Source organism: Cinclus cinclus, chromosome 1 (assembly GCF_963662255.1).
Source record: "Cinclus cinclus chromosome 1, bCinCin1.1, whole genome shotgun sequence".
Classification (NCBI taxonomy): domain Eukaryota; kingdom Metazoa; phylum Chordata; class Aves; order Passeriformes; family Cinclidae; genus Cinclus; species Cinclus cinclus.
Window position 1 is genome coordinate 18,001,281 of NC_085046.1, and position 25,818 is coordinate 18,027,098.

Consider the following 25,818-nt stretch of genomic DNA (forward strand, 5'->3'; position numbering starts at 1 on the left):
AGCCACTTTCCCATTTTATCAATAAAAGCATATATAGTTTTATACTTATTAACAGGATTAAGTGAGTCAGATTTATCTTGACAAGAAATGCTTTGTTGTCTAAAAACTTGCTTTTAATGTAATTGAAAATACTGTTGCCCATATTTTAAAAAATCCTAATAGTGTAAAAGTGTCATGCTGAAAGAGGTGGGGTGGAATTGCCAAGTGCAGATACACATGTAAGAGTGATGCTGAACAATAAACTACATTCATATTTCTTTTCTATAGAAGGTGCATAGTGGTTTGAGTGAACTGATCCCTCAATATTGCCAGCTATGTAAGATAAATCATGCTAAAGTATTATTATTTATGGGAATGCTATGAATTTTTTTTTATATCTACTCTTGTAGCTTATTTTCATTTTAAAGACTTAAGACCATAACTCTCTACTTTTAATTTTGTATTCAGTATGGGGAGTTAATCCCAGAATGGGGCTTTTTGGATGCAAAATCTGAATGCTTGTATAGTAACAACAGCTGTCCCCTCACCATGTGGTGTCTTCCACTGCTTTACTATAGAGATGAATTTTGGCCCAGTGTTTCAGTAATATTGGACACACATGGTTTTAGGTGACAAAGCAGTATGTTTATGCATTCATTTGACTCTCACAGTTACAGTTGGCTACAGATTAGAACAGGGAGAATACATTCACACCATGACCACCCTCATAGCTGCTTGTAGTACTTGGATCACAGTAGGCGCTGTTGCATCTAAAGACACAATTAACTGTTGCTGAGGAATTGCAAATTCACAAAAGCTCCTTTACAGCTTTTGCTGCTGAGAGTGGATTTTCTTTAAAAAAAAAAAAACTTTTTCAGAGATTTTCCAAGTTTATAAATATTTTAGATCTTCACATTCTAAAATTATTCAGATTGAAATAAGACTAAGAAGTTGATATTTTAATGTAACTAATGAATTTGTGTGCTCTGAATTAGTGTAATGAACTACATATCTACAGAATGATTGTCATTTTGTCCATTATTTAGGAAGATAACCCCAAGAGTTCTGTAATATTAACAAGTTGTTAACAAAACTGTAAGAACATATCAAAGCTTACAAGAAAGTCTGAAAATAAGACTTACCAGAAAGCTTCCAACATCTGTATATCACTGAAAGATCATCTTGATTTCCGTGTGTAATTGCTTAGATATGCCTTGGATATGGTAAGAGAGAAGAGCTGTGAATGTAGCTGTGAATCTGTTTTAAAAAAAACAAAACCACAAACAAACAAAACCCCCACCAAGTTTTATAACAAATTAAAGAGAAAATTACAGTAAACTGCATATTAACCCTAATTTTGAAGTATGAAATTTGGCTGATTTTTAAACAAAAGGCTTTTTACCAGAACTTGTTAGAAGAATTCATTATTGTAATTACAGTGATAAAAATTTTTATAAGTAGAACATTAGGCATTGGAAATCTTTCTTTACAAAAATCCCTCAGAAATATTTTCAGATAAAATATCTATGTGGAGTACAATGTAATAAAGGTATATAGTAAATTAACTAGTTTAAACCAGTAAAAGCAATAAGGCTATTTTGCAATGTGGAGAATTTTCTGTGTATGTCATTTCTTCTGTAGGCCAGGGTGTAATTGTATAATGCAAGCAATGTATGTGTGAGATCGCTCACATACACACACGTTACTTAAGCATCTCGTTTTTGAATCATCAGAGATAATTAATTTTATTCTTGCATTAAAAACTATGAATGTTTGAGGCTTTCAGCATTGAATAAAAGACTACATGGATCCAAACTAGGACGATTGATAAAATCCTTGCTACTATTGGCTATTATTTACTGTCTTTTAAGTGGCAGGTTGTATTTATGCCAATTTATCTGCTTCAGGGAACACTCTTGATAGCAGAACAAAGTGAATAAAAGTAGTTTGCTTTGCAAATGAATGCAAATGGTGAAGCCTTTCGGGAAGCCCTTTAACGGGAGCAATGCACTTTGATTATGAGTGAAGCTGCCATTTGGACATGGTGAAAAGAGCACGCTTGAACCATTGATTGGGGGAGACAGTAAAAAGTCAGGAAGGGCCCCGTTAAGCTTGCAGTGCGGCGGGCGGATGTCAGTGTGGTTAGAGCACAGTGGGAGAATGACAGGCAGGATTAGTGTCAGGGAGAAGCTTTGCTGTAGTTGTGGAGATGGTCCCTGGGGTCACTCACCTCTGACTGTTGTTCTGTGCTGATGGCTCTGTAATGCAAACCGCTTGATATGTGCCTGTTCATTATCGGAAATGGTGATTAGAAGAGGTATGTCATAAAGAATTTCTTAAAAATAAATAAAATGGCAAACTACTGATAATAACAAAGATTTGGCTCTGCAGTCATTGCCAAAGATTCTGCAAATGTCAAAGATGGTTACTGCATTTTGCCTTCTGAGGCAACTGTGATTTCATGCCTTAAACTATTCTAATTGTGTGTTCCTTGCTTTGTTCACTTTTATTTGGCTGTTATGAAGACAGTCATTGTTAACAGCTTGGCATGTAGTTAGAATAAAACATTTTTATATCTTTTGGTTATTGGGTAGTGGAAGCATCCGGTCTGGTTTTGTGGCATAACTGCATTTTAGGGAGGGGGGAGGGGTGTTGCTTAATTGTCTTGATGGAATATTTGAGTCAACAGATTTAATTCCTGGTTCATTCTAGAATGCTAAAACACAGGATGGTAACAGTTGACAAAAAGCTAAGATGACTGTTGTGTTTAATTTAGAGGCTTTTTTAGTATGTCAAAATGGAGATATTTTCTAGGTCTTTGCTGAAAAAGTATTAGATAGGCAATAAAATAAATGTTTAAAACTTTGTATCTTAAACTGTGATTTATTCATGGAATTGTTAAATTGGAACAGGCCATTCAGATCATTGACTCTAACCATTAATCCAGTACTGTGAAGCCCACCAAGTGTCACATCCACATGGTCTTTTAAATACCTCCAGTGATGGCGATTCCACTGCTTCCCTGGGCAGCCTGTTACAATGCTCGAAAACCCTTTTGGTGAAGTAACTTTTCCTAATATGCAATCTAAAGCTCCCCTGGCACAACTTGAGGCCATTTCCTCTTGTTCTAGACCTTATTGCCTGGGAAAGAGGCAAGTCCACACCTCGCCAAACCTTTCTATCTCAGGCAGCTGTAGAGAGCAGTCAAGTTTCCTCTGAACCTCCTTTTCTTTAATGAGCCTCCTTTATACACCCCCAGCTCCCTGAGCTTCTCCTCATCAGACTTGTGCTCCAGACCCTTTCCCAGCTCCATTGCCCTTCTCTGGACTCTCTTCTGCACCTCAGTGTCCTTTTGGAATTGAGGGGCCCAGAACTGAACACAGGATTTGAGGTGTGGCCTCAGCAGTGCTGAGTCCAGGGGGATGGTCACTGCCCTGGTCCTGCTGGCCACGCTGTTGCTGATCCAGGCCAGGATGCCATTGGCCTCTTGGCCACCTGGGCACTCGCTGGCTCCTGTTCAGCTGCTGTTGAGCAGCACCCCCGGGACCTTTTCCAGCTTGCATCTTTCCAGGCACTCTGCCCCAGCCTGTAGCACTGCAGGGGTTGTTGTGACCCAAGGGCAGGAGCAGGCACAGGCACTTGGCCTTGTTGAACCTCAGACCTCCGGCCTCTCCCCATCAATGCAGCCTGTCCAGATCCCCCTGCAGAGCCTTCCTGCCCTCCAGCAGATCAACACTGCCACCCAACTCAGTGTGTCTCAGTGTGTGCAAACTCACTGAGGGTGTCCTTGATCCCCTCACGTGGATCGTGGATAAAGATGTTAAACACAGCTGGTCCCAGCACTGAGCCCTGGGGAGCAGCACTGGATGTAATTCCATTCACCAGCACCCTCTGGGCCCGGCCATCCCAACAGTTCTCTGTGCATCCAGCAGAGCACCCAGCCAAGCCATGAGCAGCCAGCTTCTGCAGGAGATGCTGTGGGAAATGGTGTCAAAGGCTTTATTGAAGTCCAGGTGGGCACATCCAGAGCCTTTCCCTCATCCACTCAGTGTGTCATCTTATCATAGAAAAGGAGATCAGGTCAGTCAAGCAGAACCTGCCTTTCACAAACCTGTGCTGGCTGGACCTGATCCCCTGGTTGTCCTGCAGATGTGATGGTTCTCAGGAGGATCTGCTCCATGACCTTCCCTGGCACAGAGGTCAGACTGTTAGGCCTGTAGTTCACTGGATTTTCCTTTTAATCCTTCTTCTAGATAAGTATTGCATTTGGAAACCTCTTGTGAACTGGGACTTCCCCAGTCAGCTGGGTGTGCTGGTAAATGTTTGAAAAGGACTCAATGAACACTTCCTTCAACTTCCTCAGTTCCTTTGGATGGATCCCATGGATGGATCCAGTGGATCCATCCACTCACATGGGCCTTTGTGTGTGTCAGGTCACTGACCCATTTTTGCTTGGATTATGGGGGCTTCCTTGTGCTTTGTCTTCCAGTTCAGGAACTGGGTGCATGGAGACCAATGGATCTTTCCATTAAAAAACAAGACAAAGGGGAGATATGAATTACCTCAGCCTTTTCCTCATCCTGTGTCATTGTTTCTGCCTGTTTCTAGTAGAGGATGGAGATTCTCCTTAGCTCTCTTTTTGTTTCTCATGGCTTTGCAGAATTGTTGTCTTTTATGGCAGTAGTCAGATTAAGTTCTTATTTTACTTGGGCCCATCTAATTTTTGCATAATCCCATAATCTAATAAAAAGTAATATTGAATGTTATCTTTACTGCATTTTATAGCATTGTGTTATGTATGTTGTTTCAAAGTTAATAGAAATTAAATATGTTAGTCTACATAATAGACAAAGTGCAATTTTTGAGTGTTCAGGATTTATTGTATCTTACTGTTGGTCTGTTGGCTTTATCTGTTTTCAGCAACAAGACACAGAGAAGATACCCAGATTTATTTTTTTACATTATTAGATTAATTTGTTTAAAGAAGGTTTTATGTCCGTATATTACCTCGCAAATAAATGTCCAATATTCCAGTGTAATGAATGTTTTACAAATGTTTTACAGGCACCTGAGTGGACAGAGGAGGACCTGAGCCAGCTGACAAGAAGTATGGTTAAGTTCCCAGGGGGGACCCCTGGTCGATGGGAAAAGATTGCTCACGAATTGGGTCGATCAGTGGCAGATGTGAGTTCACTCAGATTTGCATTGTGTAGAGGATGACAAACCAGAACAAGACAGGCAGTGTAGAAGGCAGACGTATATGGGGGCTGACGTTGTCTTTTGAGAGAAGCTACAATCCTTTTAGGACCTGGAAGTGAACCATTAACTAACTATGCAAGAAGCAGATGTCAGCCAGTCTCTCCTGCCACAATTAACAGCTGTAACTGATCAGCTGGATGGGGGATTCTGGTGCTTAAAAACTTCAGCTACTGTAACCCAACAACATAAAAACAATGCACTGCAGGTTTTGTAGCAACCTCCTTTCACTGCAAGTGAATGTTTGTGTGACTTGGTTAAAGATTACTTCTCTGTTTCAAGCCAGTCCTTAAAAAATGCATATGAGCTAATGATGTTTAGACAGGTGGTTTCCATTAATTAAGTAGAAATATCTTTGTAAATTTTAAAACAAGTAAGGTGTATGATATTATTTCAATGCCTTTTTCAGCATTATAGCATGCTTAAAAATATATTATGTAAAATAATTAATGTCTCTCTTAATTCATATTTTTATAGTATGGACCAGATACTAAAGAAACCTTGTACTTACGTTTTTTAAGTGTTATGATCTTAAAACCCTTCGGGGCTAGGCTGTAAAAAAACCCACTTCCTTTTCAAGCTATAGATCACTAGAACATGATGTAGTGTCTGCTGAGGATCATTTGAAAGCCCTTTCAGCTGACCCTATTTTATAGGTTCTGTAGGGGTTAATGAGAATAATGTTTGAATCTGTTCATGTACATTTTGAGATTAGGTGTTCTTTATCATATTTCAGGAATTATCTTAAATAATGGGAAACAAAACCACTGACTACAGTAAAATATTAAAGCCCTCCGGGAAATATGTGTACTTCTTAAAATTTTTTCATTGTTGATATAATCACAAAAAGTTATTTTTAGAACTTGCTTTTAAAGTTTTAATGCGCCTATACTGTTCTGATACATATACTAAAAATAAGTTTTTTGTACTATACTAATTTTAGAACAATACATTATTTGCAAAAGAGTGCATTATAAGCAAGAAGTAACTAACCTGCTAATCAAATGAAATTAGGGTTTTTAAGTTTTTTGGTTTTTTGTTTTTTTGGGGTTTTTTTTGTTCAGTATTATTATATTTCTTGAAGTAGTCATACTACTGGAGTGATTTTATTTAAAAGATGCTACATTTTACTGATATTACCAGGAAAAATATTTCACATATGTTGGTAGTGCACAGAGTTCATTGCAAAGAGCTTTTGAGATAGGTTTGGAAAATTTGATTATCTTGATGCAGATAGTACGGACATGTGGAATGGTTCTACATAAATCCATAACAAAACTAACACTATCTTCAGATTGCCTTTTGCACCCACTGTCTGCTTTGTTCCTTGACTTGGGTATATTATGAATCCTTTGTATAATATATTTGGCCATTATGCTTGCACACATCCAGTACTGGAAAGAAAAAAAGAAAGCTCACTTGTTTCTTCCATTAGATGAGAGGTCCTCAGCAACTTGATGTTTTGTTTCAGTGAGTAGGAATGAGAAACGATAGAAATGTAATTGTCCTAAAAGCTGTAATTTTCTGGTATGAAAAAAGGAATTTCCAGGATTTTTATGTGTGGAGAAAGGTGTGAGTGTAATCATGTTTACTTCTAGTAACCTCTAACTATGTTATTAATGTAATTGTTCTCCACACAAATTTTCAGTTCTCTAGAAATTTTCAACTGCTACTAATGCTAGGTCAGGTTTCTTGACACAAACTAATTTGTTAGAGTTTCTGCTACTTTTATCATTGCATTACACAGAATTGCAGCAATTAAGTATTGCAAGGAAACAAAAACGAATGTTTTACAAAATTAATGTTTTAAACAAAAGCTTCATGGGAACTTCTTTGGGTCTCAGATTGTTACTACATCAGTACTAGATATGGTGAAACTGGAAAGGACTTCAGATATATCCATACAGTAAAATTTCAGTATTCAATAAGATGTACAGCTTATCCTGTATATTTCTTGAACATAGAATCTCAATTTATAGCAAGGATTCTTAATTTGTTTGGGCGTCACCATAATTAGATAAGAAATATTATAGTAAAGCTGCAGGAGGAACTTCTGGGTTGTTAAAATTTTGTGTGCAGTAAAAAAGGTGTTTGCATGTGCAGGAAGCATTTGCTGCCCAAACAGCTGCTCCCTGTTTCTGCTGGGAGCAGAGCGAGGAGATAAATTCTGGTGTACAAGGTGCTGCTTTGAAACAGCTTGTGTAGCAGAGGTAGGGAATGCCTTGCTTCCAGCTGGTTTAGCAGGAGTCATGCCAGAGAGGGTTTGAAGTATGTATTATCTAGCAAATGCATTGGGTCTTAAAAAAGACAAACATTCAAGGATGAATTTGAATTTGGTTTTCTAATATTTTTTGTATAGGAAACACTTTTTAAAAACTTGAGATTAGCGTCAGCTTCTTTCTTCTGCAAAGCATCAAAAGCAGTAAGGCTTGGTTTTCCTTTCACAGTTAGAGAATTATGACAGAAAGGATTGATAATGTATAATGTGCTTGTTTCCAAGGGAATTTTTGCATTCGACCCTTATTTAATAGTAGATTAGCTAAATAGGTATTAATAAAAATAGCTCAGTGTAATCCAATCCAAAATGCTGTATCCATTGTTGCTTCTGTCTCAAAGCTTTCTTCCTCAGGAAAAAAAAAAAAAGTTAGAAAAAAGTCTCAAAATTCTCTAGAGAATAAACTGAAACCATTCATATATATCAGAAGAGCATTAATGGAATTCAGTCCCTCTAACCACCCCAAAGAAATTCTATTTTGTCTTGAATTTATTCTTTTTTAAAAGAAGTAAATTCCTGCTACATCCAACTGTTTCCACTTGCAATTTTTAAGCAGTGTGAAGCAGCGACTTGAGGAGTGTGTTCTTGACTTTTCTGAACTTTTCAGCTTCATGATGTTGTTTTAACTTACTACATCCTTAGCTTTTTTCTAGTTTTCAGCATTACACTTAAACATGTGGTTTGATAGAAAGAGTCCAGATGAGGATAATAGGTTCCTAGAATGTTATCTACAAGGGAAGATTGTGAAGGAATTCATGTTGTTGAACTAAAAAAGGAAAAGAAAAAAGCCAAACCAAGGATGTTATTATTCAACTACATAAAAAGAAAACCATAATCGGGAAGGGTCTTGTCCACTGTATTAGTTTTACAGGGCATGAAATTATTGCCTCAAATTTAATCAGAGGCTGCAGAGTTAGACTCTGAAGGATAAAGAATTGCAATGGAGATGATAAAGCAGTGGAATTAGCTACTGTGGAGTCTCTGTATTTGTGGGCCTTTAAGAACAGGTTGCACAAACATCTGAAGAGAAAACATCAATATAGTTGTTCTGCCTGAGGTTAGGTCCTTCTCTTCATACAATCTGTGATTACACTAGCAAGTGCAAGCTATCTGTGAGGGAAAGGGGAGGAAACAAAACCTTCACTACAATTGGAAGCATGTGTGAATTCATTTTTTAAAGTGTAGAATCAAAGCCAGAGAGTCACCACAGTTGGTCAGTAATCACTGCGTACACCTTATCTTGACTTCTTAAATTCAGTAATTCCTAATAGTGTTCCTTTGGCTTTTTTCTTGTCTACTACTATTCAGGTTGATGTTTTGTAGACATTCAGTTTGTTAATTGGTATTTCCCAAGACACAGCCCAAATAAGGATTACTGTAAGCACCATTAGATGGGTATGTTTACCAGATTTCCTGTCCAAACAACTACATCCACCCGGTGTGATGCAGACTGCTGGGAAAGTGCCAGCCAAAATCCAGCAATAAACAGCTACATACATGTTGTAGTGTCCCTGAGCTCATTTCAGCTCCACTGTTTCTATTTATGCTGCCTCATGTGATACCAGCATAAATATCTTTGCAGCATATTCCTGTGCTTTTCACCTCAGAGCTAGGGTAGGCTTGCAGCTGTGGTACAGACATACTGTAAGAAGGGTTACTACTTTAACTTCTGTCATGGTAAATGGAGGACATGTTTATCTTGTCTCTCTTCAGGAAGACATCTTTTAACAGCCAATGGATAATCGACCCAAAATAGATGAGGTTAAGTTGTGCTTGCTTTATCAGTACGTTTAATTATTTAAGTTATTTAAATTGCTAATTGTCACTTCAGTATATGCATATAGGGAATTTTGCAATCTTTCCCTATAACGACAGTTTTCAGCTGGCTTAGTATAATGAAATCTTATTGCTTTCATAACTGAAAGCTTCTGCAGCTTTTAAAGTAATTTTTATTGCAATTGGCTGTTATTGTAAATTAGGTTTTCAAGTATTTTGATTATGAAAGGGAAATGGAGTTCAGTTAACTCTAATCAGGATTCCTGCCTGCTGACCTGGTTACCTGTACCACTGCTCTCTGTCATCCTCCAAACATCTGTTCTTTGACCCATTTTCCTTGCTGAATTTGTTGCTCCAGGGTTAGTTCTCATTCCTGTCTGCCAATACTTAAGGAAATAATTGACCTTTTAAAACAAAATAAAAAAGTTATGTTTGAATTTCCTAAGCACTGTGAACACTCTACAACATAGTATAAGTAATGAATGGAGTGGAGTTGCAATACTACTATTTCTAAAAAAATTATGTTGTTTGATTTGACAAATGCTAAAATCCCTATGAAGATTTATAATAATGATTGTCAGCTTATGCTGAATTTAAAAAATTGAGAAAAAGCACTTCGATGTGAAATTATAGAAGTATATTGTACTTGACAATACCAACCTTTATAGATAAAAAGTTAAAAAAAATATTTGCTGAAAGGCATAAATTAATTTCAGTAACTACAAAGGACGTTCAAATTGTAAAAATAATAGAGGAAGTAAAAGCTGTCTGGCATGCCAAACAGACTTTAATGTGATTATTAGGTACAGGTTTTTTAAATTAAAGGCAAAGAGATCTCAGATTTCATACTTGTGAAGTAATATCATTCACTTGTCTTACAGGATTTAAACTGATTCTGTTTGCTCCTGCAGCCACTAATCTCATGCATTTGTGTTGCAAAAACAGACTGATTGGGATTTGCTGCTTGTGTAGAAGAAACTGACGTAGACAGCAAAACAAAAGCAAGGTGGCAGACATTCTGAATTACCATGAAACCTGAAAGCATGAGGTTTGGGGGTGGTGGGTGCTTATTTTATGATATCTCTTGTATGCCCAAGCAACAGTTTGAGCCTGTAAGTCTGACTGTGTGAGTTCATACTCATAGCACTTAATATGCCATTTGAAAATAGATTTCTTATTTTTGACAAATGCAAGCTCTTTACTTTGCCAATAAGAAAACATCTATATGAGAAATGGTCCATATGTAAAAGCTCATGAATTTATTAGATCTTTTGCTTCTGGAGATTAACTGTTTTCCTAAGACTGTTTTATATTTAATTTTGTGTACTGTGTCTGTGTTAATTCAGTTACAGGGCAGTCCAGTGGATATTCTGAAACATTCACCCTTGGCAGTCTGCATATATTTATGTAATCAATAGTTCTCCCAGTTGCTTACTGAAGTATAAAGACCTAGATCGAGGTCCAAGAGAGGTTATGAATATCTAAGATGGGGTTTAGATAATATATAGGTCATGTAGATCCCTCAATCTGAGAGTGAAGTCTTCAAAACACCTGTCTAATCCCACAGTCACACCAGAGATACTTGGAGGGAAGAAAAGGTGGTTGAGTTCACAGCACTGTCACTGTACAATTTTATTCTGTGCACCCCTACAGTTGGCCCTGCCATTTTTACAGGATTGCACAGTACAACGCCCCTTATGAACAAAATGGATTTTCATCTCATAATGCATGACCAGAACATTCTTCTCACTTAAAGGAAAAGTCTTCTTACAGAAGACAGTGGGACAGCAATTTTTGGTCCAGATCGATGGCTTGTGAAGGGGTTAAGACAGTGATGCTGCAACTTTTTATAGAGTGGCGTTAAATTAATATAATGTCTCACAAAGCTCACGGTGAGCTGGGTTTGAATTTCACTCCAGAATTCAGATTCCTAAGTGTCAAAAAATGTAATGCGTTTTGCATGTCTAAGTAGTTGTTGCAGTGGGTGTTTGAGTCAAACTCCTCTCCTGCATAGGATAGATCTAAAGACTCTCTCATGGATTTTAACTGACAAAAAAACAAGCACAGTATGAAGTCTCCATCATTTTTGCAAGTCTAATTGCAAAGTTCTTCCTCTTGTATCCTAAAAAAGAAGCAATTATTTTGCTGCTTTAGATTGACTGTTTGGGGACTTAAAGTGGAGAAAGTTCTACATCTGGCCATTTAGGTGAAATTTGCCTTTTTGGCAGTCCACATCTTAAACTGCCTCATGATTAAACTTACAGTTGTTTTGGGGATTTCTGTTGCTGTGGTGAAGTTCAGAATCACACATGGCTTCAAAATCATAAGCATAAGAGAACTGTATTGGTGCTGGCTGGAACTGGTGGTCCAAAGCAATTCAGTTAAATTCATAACGTTTTGTAGTTCTTGCAAGAATGTTGTCCTTAAAATACTCATTTGCTGTGTTAGTATCAAATTCAACCTGCACAGTGGCTAGAGATTAGTTACATTACAAACTTTTGGGAAAGTTTGTAACACTCTACTCAGCTAATGTAGCAGTGCCAAAACAAAGGCACATCTGATTTGAAATACTTATTTCAAGTGGTCTTGTAAGTTGCAAGTGAGGAGACTTGGAAAAATGGAGAATGATTGGCCTCAATGCCTTAGTATTTGAAGCTTCTCCAATCTGATAAAACTGAGACACCATTTTAGAAGCTATTTTAGTGTCTAAAAGGGAAGTCTTTGCAACAAATTCTGAATCACCTGGAAATAAAAGAATGGGTCATTATTGTTGTCTGACTTGTGTCAAACAGTGCTTGATACAGGTGTGGCTGATATGAAAAAAGCTGTTTAGATTGGAAGAAAATTCAGTGTAGCAGGTAGTATTTTGGTTACAAGACAAGAACTTTAAATTTGGCAAGTTATTATGTGTGGTTCTGGAAGATCCACAACACTGAAGAATGGTAAAAACCTACTACTTTGACAAAGCCATGAAGACAATAACATCCTTCTGTATCTGGCTTTCCCTTATAAGACAAAATGTGATTACAGTTCAAATTAGCCTCAAAGATTCAAGAAATTTCTTATTGCTTCATAGTAACCTCAGCTACTCAGAGGCTCTTTCCACATTATTTTTTCCTGTAATTCCACAGATCTTGGCATTTTTTCACGACATAACTAGATAGGGAGTATGCAGGGAGATAATGACTGGGTGCAGAGCACTGCTACTGGGAGAGCAAATTTTTGACAGTTAATGCTGAGAAACCATGACATCTTCAGTAAATACTTGGAGAACTTCTGCTCAGGAAGATGCTGAGAGGAATAAAAAAATGTTACCAGACTCTCCAGTGTTCAGTAGAACCATAACGTCATCCTTCTTTGCAAGAAGTTTATAGACATTTGGAAAGCCAAGAGATGTAGATTTTCTTCCTCTACAAAGGAAGAATTATTTTTTTTTCAAAATATCTCTATTATTTTCTCAAAATGTCATTAGAACCTAAGAGTTTTGTACTTCTGTGGCTATCTGCTGCAATCCTAGTCAAAATGCTATCCTAGAGAAGGAAGGTAGGTTGTTGCCCACAGAAGATTCCCAGGAGACAGTGAATGGTGAAGGCTTCAGTGGAACGTGTGTGCCCTGCAGAGCTGGGCTGGGGGTGGTGCTGGAGGGCTCAGCTGAGCTGGTGGGCTGGTGGCTCCTGCTGAGAATAGGGAATTGCTCTTCATCTTCTGCAAAAGGGTTCTGTCTCTCTGTTTAGCACCGGTAGGATCACTGTACCTGACTTAACAGGGTTTTCCCTCTAGGTCTGTCATAGTTCTGCGCTTTTTTTATGTCTGCCTTCCCTGGAGTGTGAAAAGTACCCTCTCATTCGTGTGATAGCAGAATTTGCTTTTGCCTGTGCATCTAAGAGGTTTTTAAGCTGATTTTTTATCCCTGTATATCTCTGAAGTATCAATTGTCCCATCTGAAAGAGGTGGCAGGTGTCCAGGGTAATAAGAGATTTAACATCTGGATGGTCACGATGAGGAATGTTTTTTACTGCTAGGTGTCTTGTTAAGTAGCAACTAGTCATTGTGATCTGGACTAATTGTTAGCAGTACAGGAGGAAACCAACTCTGTCTGGCTTTCATCACATAAAATCATCCCACTAATCCCACTTGCTTTCGATAGAATCTTTTTATAGCTGAAGAGCTATTGAAACTGAGTTCAGAAGGGAGTTGTCAGAAGCAAATTGTTCCTGTGGTTTCTTTCTGTAGGTCCCATAGTAAGATAGTTTGATTTCTACTCTAGCAATTTGATTGCTTGCATCCAGGGGTTTTTGTCATCTTTATCTGTCTAAGGAAATCTGTTTCCCTGTGCGTGATATTACCTGACTTTATTTGTGATTTCTGTTATCCCTGGTGGTCTACAACATTTAAAGTTGATTCCTATAAAATAATGTTGTGTGTCTGTTCAGCAGTACAAATACTTGCAGAAATATGAGATCTTCTGTCTTCTGTTTAAATCATTTTCACAGTCTTGATTCTTATTAAGGTGTCTCCAGACCCAGGATTTCTTAAGGGGGTTGGCTGATACTCTGGTGAAAGCTGTTGTCAAAAACAGCAGGCTTTTAGCACACCTTCTCACAGTCAGGATAAAACTCAATTTAATATACATGAAATCTGTAATTTTAAAGCACTATGCAGGGAAAGCTAGCAATAATAACTAAAAGAGAGTATTCTACAACTGCTTCATACTTTGAGTAAGTTTTTCCAAGTATGTTGTCTGTTAACTAATGAAAAAGTAATAATAATATATAAGCAAGGTATGATAAGTAATTGTGTAGAGAAAACAATAGAGTGACTTATGTTGCATAACTTGGTGAATTTTTTATTAATCAGTTAGGAACTAGCTAGTAAATAACACTATTCCCCCCCGGAAAGGAAATTTAAATTGATATTAAGGATGTCAAAAAAGCAGAGGAATGGGCAACAGAAGAGTCTGCAGATTTGAGTGGCAAGAACAATGATTAAATTCCAACAGATCAAATTGAAATATAACTTCTTATGTTCATAGTGAAATATAACTTCTTATGTTCATAGGCTGGATTCCTAATAATCCTTAACAGTTTAATACCGACATGTTAATTATTCTTGCCCTGTGTCAGCATCTGGAATGACAATGACAGTTGAGGTTGATGGACACATAAATCTGAAGCCTAAATATGTGAGACCTGAACTCTCAGTGAACAGAGCTGGAGTAAACATGAACTGTACATAGCACATGGAAAAGGACTTGCAAACATCTGTATGAAGAAGAAAGCTGACAAAAATAATAATAGACAAATAATCTTCCCCTGTAACCTGTGAATGATGATAGTAAAGCTGTGGGAAGCTTGATGAGTTGTCAAACTTATGTCAACTGAAGGTGCTTGTTCAATGTTTGAAATGGTAGATTTTCAGTATCTAAACCATACACACAGTTGTTATTTCCATCTTACCTGGTGAATGTCCAAATTGAAAGTCCATCAAAATATAAATAGATATCATAAAGCCTTCAAAAGATAAAGTCTTTGAAATATTAAATGTGATGAATGGAGTAACTTAATATTTGGGTTCACCAAGCTACAATGAGTGAATCTGGCCAACATAGGATAACCTATGGAAAGACTTACTCCTGAGTATTTTGCATGCAAGGGGAAATACAAAATGCAGTCAGATCTGGGAATAATCCAAAATCCTTCACTGACTGAGCAGAGAGGTACAGTTTAGATTCCAGTCCAATTAGATGTAATATGTAGCGAAATTTGTATCTGTTATGGGATATGTACACTAACTGAATTCGGGGACACCTGTCTTGTAAAGAAAACTGAAATCCAGCTGATTTGCACTTCCAAAGCAAAGTCTGTGTTGCACGTGTAGTCTCAGCTTGAAAGATAGAATGATAATTGCTGATCTGTGAAAATGCCAGAGGTTCAACAGAGAGAAAACTGAACTCAATTGGCACTGAGGCAGCAGCTTATGGTACTTGTCTTTGCTGGCAATTCAGGCTGCTCTATTTTATTCGGGGAATCTTTTCTGCTCTCATTTTCTTTCCTTCATGTCCTTATGAGCAGGCTGTAAATCTCTGAAAGACCTACTTTAAAGATAGCAAGGTTTATTCCAGTTTTTCATGTATTCCAGTTTTCTGGAATACACAAAGATAAATATGGCCTTGTCATATTTAGAGTGAATTCACTGCATCATTGCAGGAAGCTCCAATAGCTACTAGTTTACATGGCAAATTCTTCTCCCTCTTTTGAAAATAATCTATTATAATCCAGTTTATATAACATGATTTCTATTTAAGAGATGCATAGCAGGACACCACTAAGGATCCATCCTGTTCAGCAGTCAAGAGTGGTTTCTGTTCCTCTCAGCCTTTTAAATCACTGATACTGTAGAGACACTGCTAAAGATGGAACACAAACCTTTTAGTTTTGATTATTTTAGAATATAATTTTTTTAAGGAAGGCAATTTCTGTTAATGGATCATGTCTTTCAAGGAATATCCCTTCTGCTGTTTCAAAATTGGGATCACAGAGATCCCAGAGCTGTTAGTGCCACTTAAAATTATCTGTTCATATTACAGTATTCTGACATTTTTCTTTGAACAATTAAAACTTTATCATACTGCAACAGTAGAAACTGGAGTTTTCTGTACCAGATGTGTACCTCTGGATAAAGGTTTCAGTTAATTAGAGTTGGGATTTCATTGTTCACAGAGTTTTCATTTGAACTTAATCATCCCAGAAAATGAGGCTTAATTTGTAGGGAAAATAGACCACTTTGCCTTGTTAAGTCTTGCTCTCATTTCCTTAAGGAGATCCAGCATGAGCCTATTTTTACAGCAAAATGCTGCAATTTTGTGGCAGAAAGGTTGGTGGGAGGAACCAAACAGACCAGACTAGAACCAGATGGGTGCCAAGGTATTTTAACTGTTGAGGTGCTCACTTATAAATCTTGTCATAGAACAAAAATCCTGAATCTTAATATTTAATTCTTCTTGCAGCAAAAGGCTTTACAATGCTCTGGCGGGTTTACTCTCTAGTGCTGCTCTGACTAGGGAATAATTGTTATTGTTAACATTAGGTAGCTAAAACAGCTAAGTCTTTGCTGTGGCTCAGAAGGCCTGAATGATTCCTAATGTGAATAAATCCCATCAATCCCCCACAGAGGAATTTTTTATTTTTGCTCTGGGCAGCACACTACCATACACCTTACACTAAAGCGATGTTAACGTCTGAGGTCCCAGGTTCAGAGAGCAGGGAGCACAGAGAACCCATCCCATGTAGTATCAGGTTTCATTCAGTTGTTGCCTGTTTACATTTTAAATTTGATTTGAGTGGTTCAGAATACTCGATTTCAATTTCTAGATTTATTTTATAATAAGTCCTCACACTCAAAAAGGGAAAAAAAATGATATCTAGTATTCATCAAACATTTTCAGTAATTATAAAGATTGTATAATTCTGTGAATGCTACATTTTAAAATGCTTTTTTTTTTTGTGGTACCTGAATTTGGGACTGTAGGTTGCAACCTAAAAGGAGCTACAGGAGAGCTGGAGAGGGACTTTTTACAAGTGCTGTAGTGATAGGACAAGGGGCAATGGCTTTTACCTGACAGGAAGTAGGTTTAGATGAGATATTAGGAAGAAATATTTTTACTGTGAGGGTGGTGGGGCACTGGAAAGGGTTGCCCAGAGAAGTCATGGATGCCTGAAGTGTTCAAGGCCTGGTTGGTCCAGTGGAAGGTGTCTTTGTGGCAGGAGGGTTGGAACCAGATGATCCTTAATGTCCCTTTCAACCTAAGCCATTCTATAATTCTGTGGTCATTTTATATAACAAAGATGCTAAGTAATTCAAGAATCTTAAGTGAAGCCTGGCTTGTTATCTGTAGTGAAGTCCAGAAATTTGAGATGAGGGAGCTCCTTGTTCTGGGTGGGGAGAAAGCCTGTTTGCTTACAAACAGAACAAATTCTGAAACAATCACTTTTTACTCTAAAAAATCCAAAAATGCTAAAACTAGTGTTATTTTTCTCCCAGGACAGAGGTTTCAGTACAGCTGGAGAGGTTGAATCAAGCAACTCTCTATCCTCTGGTCTATGAGTAATAACTTTTGCTGCAGTACCAGGACGCAGGAGGTGTCTTTGCTGATCTTTGGCAATCAAACAGTTACTTTTCATTTGGGGACTTAATGCCTGTCCACTTCATCATCTGGACCTATGCGGGTTATTTTGTTCTTTTGTTCGGTATTGAGAAACTAATATATAGAAGATAACTCATTTGGTTCTTTTCCTCCTATCCTTGTGGTATTTTCAGGACAGAAGTTTAACAAGGAAAGAAATTAAAATTTGAGTAGCAATTGTGGTGTATTATGGTGATAGTAATAGAAATGTGTAGCATCGTTTATATTATTTTAATAAGGCAGGAATGGTTTAGAAAGAACAAAATCTAGAAGGTTACTTTAAGCCAGTTTGAACTCCACATATGAGAAAATGCAGCCAAAGAGCAACAGCCTCACCATATTTACTGTATCTTCAATGTAGGTGTTTTGTGGTAAACTAATAATTAATTCCTCAATACCTCCAATGATAAAATTTTTAATAGTCCTTCATTTTTGTTGTTTGCATGCAGGTTACCCTGAAAGCCAAACAGGTGAAGGATTCTGTTACACATACACCAGGTGTGTGCTTATGAAAATTACTGAGTTTGGGAGATAGTTGTGCCTTTCAGAATCTGCTCCGCACAGAGATTTTTGCAACCCTGCCTTACTTTGAGAAAAGAGAACTGCTGGGTATTCTGCGAGAACATTTTCCTTTAGCTACATCCTCTCGGGCTTTCTTATTTCATTTTTGTGGGGTTTGGTCATTTGTTCAGGTTGCTGTTTTTTATATCAGTGTGGGAATTTAGTAGCATTTCCTATAGATCAGATAAGTTCCTAATTGGCAAAGTTCATCACCTTGATGATCAAATGAATGCCTTGATTTCTCTATTTTGTTTTTTTTTAAGCTGCCAGTCCAGAAGAGCTTTTTGTCCATTCTGCACTATTCTGAGAACCTTTAATCTGTGGGCAGTTCCCTGCCTGTTTGTGGGGTGTTTTACTTTTTCAGAAGTGTAACAGCAGTGCTTCCAACAGGTATCATTAGGCTCTCAGAGCTTAAAATGCTGGCTCACAATTCCAAAAATTTCAAAGTCAACATGAATCTTCCGGATCACATAATCACCCAGCGGGAAAGGGAAGAGGAAGTGGAGGAGGAGGGGAACTACAATCTTGTATCAGAGCAGATGGATATCCAGACAGATCCAAAGGAGACCATGGCAAGTGAAACTAGACACCGCAGACGAAAAATCGTCAAAGCACCTGAAACAGCTCTGCTGGCAACAAAAGAGGTACCAGAAGAGAAGGGCAGAGGGAGACGTCAGAAAGATTTTGATAACACTGAGCAAGAGGAAGAGAGTGATGATGAAAGCAGAAGAAGGGAGAAAAGCCGTGCACCAGAAGAACTATGGACTCAAAATCAACAGAAGCTTCTTGAAATGGCCTTGCAGCAGTACCCAAAGGGAACATCGGACCGCTGGGACAAAATAGCAAAATGCATTCCTGGAAAAAGCAAGGTATGACTTGTCTTGACTGAACTATAGTATAACATTAAAACATTTCTTTCATTTATTTCAGCTTGTTTGAAGGAATACAGAAAATACTGAAATAACTCCTGTTTCATTTAAAATACCTACCTCTCCTCTGCCTTTCAGATCTTCAGTTGCAGGACAAAATTAGATTTTAAAACAAATTCTGATTCAAAGTTAGTAACCAAATGTTGATGAGCTGTTTTGCTTACATTTTCGCAATACCTTTCTCAACCCATCTCAATGAGCAAAAAAAATAAGTAATCCATCTGCAAGTGTTAAATGCTCAATAATCAATCCAAGGTTCTTTTTGTAAGTATAATTTTTAAAAATAGCATTAATTGTCATTGATACAAATGGTTTGTACTAGATTTTCCTAATAGTTGTGATAGCTTAGTTTGCTTGCTTCAGCCATTGTAGCTGCAGAAAAGCCCCGTAATATTTGTGCCAAACACAGTTAGGGAGCAGGGAGTGCAGTGGGGAGTGATTTGGGTCTCTCTGGCTCTGAAGTTCTGCAGTTTCTGGTGTCAGCAGGTGCTGCATCAGTGACCTTGAAGGCTCATCTTAACCTGCCTGCAGCGTGCCTCACACCAGAGTAGCTGTTTTAAACAGATACTGCAATACAGCTGTTCCGTAATTGCTCTTGCAGTCCTTGTCAAGAAATACTGGGCAACTGTTTCTTGGGTTTGTGTGCTCATCAAACAGATAAACAAACCTCTGAGAAATGTAAATTGCAAGTTCATTTCTCTAATCTCTTCACTAGATATAGATTCCCCTTCTCAAATCCAGCGTGCAGCTTTAAAACAAGAAAACAACCAACCAACCAATCAAGAAAAAACCCAACAAAAACCCCACAACAAAAAAACCCCACAGACAACAACAAAAAAATCCCCAAACAAACAAAAAGCCCCTACACAACCCCCAGAACCCAGCTGCTCTTCTAGAATAAAGTAGCCTGTATAGAGTTAAAGCAGTACTAAAATACAAACCTTTGAATAACACTTTTGTGTTTCCTTTCAGGAGGAGTGTATAGCAAGATACAAGTTGCTTGTTGAACTGGTGCAAAAGAAAAAAATGGCTAAAAGCTGAATGTTGTGAAAAAGAAGAGATGTAGCTCATGTTTGTCAAAATGGGGTTTTAAATCTCATGTGCAGGAAGTTGCATTTTTGTACCTCAGTATTTCTATACGTCATGTGCCTTAGTAGAAGAAAATATTAATAAATCTTACACAATCTTACCTGTTTGTATGTTGAAGAATGAAGGTGTGTTTGTATTGAAGAGCTGCTTATGCAGATGTGTGATGACAGTCTAAAAGTGAGCTTCAGGCAAACTCCCTCTGATAATCACATACTGAATCTGGTAGGTTTGCAGCCAGTGGATATATGAATAACTTTTATTTGTTTTGAAAGAGAGAATTGACCTGAAACTGTTAACCAAGCACGACAGTAATGAAACTCTGCTCTCAAAGTATATTTTTCTTTCTTGCACCTCTAAATCTAAGGCCATATGCTTATAAATACTTTATTCTTATAAATATCTAGTAGCATTTTGAAATAAGTAGTATTTCTAATATTAACTTCTACATAATTTATACGTACCTGCAATACCTTCTTTTGCCAATGCAGTGATATTTGGTAGCACTGTTAATTCAGTAAAGTTGAAATGGGTGAAAACACTAAAGGCCTTCATGTTTTAATTAGAAATTAAGAGATAAGGTACTTCAGGACCACTTTTTAAGTACAGAATGGCCAACATTCTTGGGCTAGGAGTTCTCATTTTGGGGGTGGTTGTATACCCTGGATTCAATTTGAAGAATAGGTAATAAGGTGATAACCTAATAACAGGTTGTATTATTCCATACTTTTAATTTTGTTATTTGTATAACTTTTCCAAAATTGTGAAAAGCTTAAAATGCTGGAACAAAGGCTACTTAATGGGCTGTAAATGGCAGCAATAAATCAGACCAGTGATTGCAGTCTATTGCAAGAAACATTAAGGACTTGCATTTTTAAATCATTATTTACCATTCAAATTGTAATTTTATACCAGGATTCTAAAGTTCTTTTGAGCTTCAATTCAAAATCAAAGTAAAAACTCAAATTCATGTATCTGAACTCAAAATCGAGTGGTGTGGCTGAAAAGTGGCTGTTAACTTCGTGCCATTTCCACTGCTGATTTCCCCAGTAACTGCCAAGTGTGCTCCTTCTGTCAGATCAGCACTTCACATTTCATCCCATTCCCATAAAACTTTAAGGGCTAACTATTTAGGGAATAGAATAGTGTTCCATATGTGTTCCTCTATCAATTGGAGCTTTTTTTTTTTTTTTGCCTCATATTAAAAAAAAAAAATCATAGCTGGTAGAAATAATGATATTATGGAAATATAGATACAAAATAATGTATCAATTTTTTTCACAGAGAACTTGGCAAGTTAACTGCACTGTAAGTCAAACATATTTAGAAGCTGTGATTTGGGAGCTAATCAATGGAACAGGAATTCTGTGCTACTTTGAAGGAAGAATCTTAGTGAGATAAGTGAGGTATTTTCAAGAGGTATTAGGAAAACTTAACTTTCAAAAGATTTTAGTCATCCAGAACACTCAATGAGATATGACTAGACATAAAGCACAGTAATTGAAATGGCTGCAAAAAAAGCTGCTAAAATGGTGAAGTAAATTGGTGAAAATTAATGGGTGGGGCTGGGGTAGAAAATGAGCAGATGGAGATGTACTGTTCAGGAAAAAAATAGACTGGTAATGGGAGTATTTCTGCAGTTTCTAAAAGAGAAAGCAAGTAATGGGAGAGTTTAGCCTGTGAGGGAGAGAGAGTCATCTTTCTTTTCCCCTCTGGCTTTACACGATTAGGCCTGGGATGGTGTGCCTGGTTCAGTGTATCACACTTTGAGATGTGGAGCATCCAGAAGAGAGCAGAGAGAATGATCCAGTGTTCACATTGCCTGATTTGCTAGGAAAGTATGTTGGTATTTTCTCTAGACTAGAGGGAGAGAAAAATCTTCCAGGTCTGTAAAAGAGAATTTTGCAGTTGTGTGATCTCTGTTTCCCTGATGTGATCCATATGGAACTGTTACAAATCTGCTGTGGCTGTGAAGAATAACAATGGGTTCAGTCTGGAGTGAGAAATAGCTTAGTTAGGTGTCAGGGCAAAAAAAAAAAAAAAATAAAAAATCCAGTGGCAAATGTAGCAAGGACTTGGGAGAACTCTTGACACTTATTGCTGGAGTTGTAAATTTAACATGAGCACCTGCTCAAGACTGCCCACATCCCCAGTGGGGGTGTGGCAATAGTCACACCCTGCCTCCCAACACCTTCTGCTTCCCTCCACCACAGCCTTTCTGCACGGGTGCCAAAAGAAGGACAAGCACTGCTGACTGGTAAGAATTTTTGTTTGTAAGACCATTCACTCTGAGAAACTTAAAACAATGCTACTGACAAATCCACTTTACCAGAAGGAAGATGTTTAAGGACGGGCAAAGGTTGAACATGCCATGTGTCACACTTGTCAGGTTGAATACCTGAAGTGCTGGTGCTGCTGATGCCTGGATGGGAAGGAATCCATGGATTGCATCCTTACTGCTTGGAGACTGAACCTTGCTGAAAGCAGAGGCAAGCTGGCTGTGTAGGAGAAATGTGCTGGCCTCTTGCAGAGGGGCACTGCACCAGAAATTGGTGACAAGCCAAATTCTCAGCATCAAGAACTGGGAAGGTTTTGTGTAGCACTGGTGGGTCCTTTGGAACTGAAGGTCTTGGATGGGGAATGTACATCAGTGCCCTGCACCATTAGATCTGGGTTCTGCAACCTGATGCTCAGATCCCATCTGGGAGCCATCCCTCACAGAGTGGGGTAGTGAAGTCTTCATCCAGGGCACATCCAGTCCTACTTCATGTTCAGTTCATCAAGGGCTAGAGGAATTGGCCCACCCTTAGCTTTAGCTTTAGTGTTTGGCAGTGGGAAGGAGGCCAGGGTAAGAGTCCAAGACCTTCAGAACCTTTCAGGGTCCTCTCTGGGTTGCCAGGTGTTTTGTGGTTGATGACACAGCCTGTTCAGCAGTGCCTTTAGTCTATGTTGACTGAGGTCAGACAAGATGCTCAGCAGAGAAGTGGAAGACTAGCCAGGCTTTGCTTGCTCATGGGTCTGTTACCCACCACCAGAGCTTGTTTTTCTAAAACCTTCTGTCCATGAAAACCAAGGTCACTCAAGACTTCGGATTTAAGCAACTTCTTCCAACTTCTGTTCTAGCACAGAATCTATCATATTTCCTTTAAGTAATATTAATATTTGCCTGCTAGCAAAATAAACTTACTTTCCTGGGCAGTTTTGAGCTGTATCCCAGCAATGCTTTTGCACCACAACTTTGTGTTCAGCTCTAGAGAAAGTCAGCTGTAGGTTTACACTCTGACTTGCACCTGAACGGGTCTGATCTGAGCCTACTTTGAGTGCTGCTCGTCTCTGCTGCTGGCACGGGCAGAACGCTATGGAAAGGAGCTGTTTGGAGCAGATGAGACAGGGGCAATATTCCCTTATCGTGCTGAGCATAAAGCCACTGCCAAGCTAGAGAATCCTGACAACTATACACAAGTAAGTAGAATATGACTGAGATTCTGTGAAGGGCTCTCCTTTAGGCTGTTTAGTTCTAGAGGAAAGACAAGCAGATGCTGTTCAGGAGTATCCTTTTATAAATGTAGCTGTTTGGACTATATTGCTCTCAACTTTATAGTTCTCAGTGTTTGAACTAATTAAAAAAAAAAAAAAAAAAAAAGATGTTTCAGGGAAGATTTTGCAATGTGACCTCTTTGTGAGATGATGGGGGCCTGAAAACAGGAACACTGAAGAATTCTCCTTTAGGCAGACCCAACAGTAAGATTTTAGGGCAGCTTGTGAAAAACAGGTATCGGAAAAACAAGTCAGTTTAAATGTCACACAGTGCTACTGCTGAATGAGTTGCTCCTGCTAACACATCTTGAATGGATAAAGTTGATAAAAGCAGGATTTCAGATGTAGGCAGTCCAGAATTAGCTGGCTTCTGTAAGCCCTAAGGTTTGTTGTCATTGTTGTGAGTAAAGTGGTGGGGTTTTGCTGAAAAATCTTCTGAATGCAGCAGCTTTAGTGTGTGCTGCTTTTGTGACACTGAGCCCAGAGCAGCTCCCAACACCTTGGAGAGCTCAGCAGCTTCGCTGCCAGGGACCTACAGAGGGGCCTGGGCTGCTTTGGCATCCAAGGCATTCCACAGGGACAGCACTGTGGGCTTTACTGAACTGGTGCCAAATCAGCCACAGACCATCATCTCTCGTGTCAAGTCCTGAAAAATCATTGAAACAAGGTTGGTTTTGACTGCATCTGGCCCTAATGTGAACTTGTCTTTCATGTGGTCTTTTCCTTTAAAGGGCTAGTGAATTGAATTTTTGTTAGAATGTCAGAACTGTCCTTTTCATAATTTCCTTGCTGTAGTGTTGGCACACCAGCACTGTGGTACTGTAAACCACCCATTGCATGGCAGCAATCTCTTGACAATTTCACAAGTGTTTCCTACTTTGCCCCTTTCACGCTTCTCTTAGCAGGAGACAGGTACCAGAGTTTAGGCAGTGCCTCCAATGGAAGAAATACACAAGGAAAGGCAGGACTTACCACTTTCACCAATTCCTATGGTACTGCTCCAATTAGAGCAAGGTGGTTTATAATGCCCAAGTGTTTTTGGCTTGGTTTAGGTCCACAAATAAAGCAGCAGGCCATGGCTCCAGGGGAAGTGGCACTCAGGATATTCCCTAGAGGCCTTGTGCTGGGAGCAGGGGCAGATTGGGCTTTTCTTCCCCCTCTTCAGTTTGGCACAGTGTAACTTCGGGGCCTTGCCTTCCACGCTCTATAGTCTCCCTTCTCAGCACTGACCAAACAAACGCCAGTGCTCAACAGGGCCAGAACGGTGACAGTTCCTAAAGCTCTGGCCCTGGTACAGGTTTCATCAGTAGCAATGCTGAAGTCTCCTCAACCTCTTCACCTCAAAGCCTAAAACATTCATCAACTACCCCCAAAAATGTCAGGAGGTTTTTCTAGTCCTGGGGAGGGTGGGAGCAAGTGATGCCCCTTTGCTATGCCAGGTGATGGTTCACACTTCTGTACTGTTAGTTCTGAGCTGGTTCAATTACCAGTCTTCCCAGCTGGAAAATAGAACAAAAATATTCAATACTTGGGCTTTGAGCAGATGGACGACATTCAAATGGCCCAGGCCCACAGCAACACCATCTTCCTGCTGCTTGTCCCAGAAGCTGCTCTGAGCCTCAGGCTTCCCCCCTGGCTAGAGAGGGGCTAAGAAGTGTGAGGAAGCCATAATGCATCTCTTGGCTGTCAAGCCCTGATGAACACACCCCCCTTACATTTTATCTTCAAGTGACCATACAGGAAGGGTTGAGTTCTCTTTGTTTCCTGGGAAATAAAAAAAAAACAGGTGTTCATCTATTTACCAACCTTCACACGGACAGTAAACAAAATTCATGGAAACAAGCACTGTGCTGGTTTTACAGAAAATACAGTTCAAAGGTTACAGGAACAACCTACAGCACGGTGCGGAATAAGAACCATCCCCTCCCCACTGAGCTCACCCTGAACAAACTGGAACCACAGGACACCACTTCCTCTTTGAAGGGTGAAAGCAAAATCTGACCTCAGACCCAGGGCTGCCTGCAGCAGGCGTTTCTGTCCAGTAAGCAGAAATATGCCTGGACACTTTTTCAGCTACAGCCATGTCTCGTGAAAGCAAAAATTGACATGAGAAATAGTTTTTAAACTACTTGTAATAAAATTTAGTAGCCATGTGCAAATCAAACCCTCTCATATGATGTTAACAGAAATAATCCTTTCTTCTGTAAGACTCACATTCACACAAAGTCATATACAAT

The 25,818-nt window shown here is 38.7% G+C and overlaps 1 protein-coding gene across 1 annotated transcript in view; it reads left to right on the forward strand.

The window, feature by feature from the left end:
- Positions 1-20,213, forward strand: part of DNAJC1 (DnaJ heat shock protein family (Hsp40) member C1) — a 107,442-nt gene extending 87,229 nt beyond the window's left edge. The window contains exons 9-12 of the mRNA XM_062494412.1: positions 5,044-5,163; positions 17,918-17,966; positions 18,420-18,898; positions 19,931-20,213. Coding sequence (XP_062350396.1) covers positions 5,044-5,163; positions 17,918-17,966; positions 18,420-18,898; positions 19,931-19,999 — 717 coding nt within the window. The 3' untranslated portion in view covers positions 20,000-20,213. The remainder of the gene's footprint in view (positions 1-5,043; positions 5,164-17,917; positions 17,967-18,419; positions 18,899-19,930) is intronic.
- The last annotated feature ends 5,605 nt before the right edge of the window (positions 20,214-25,818 follow it).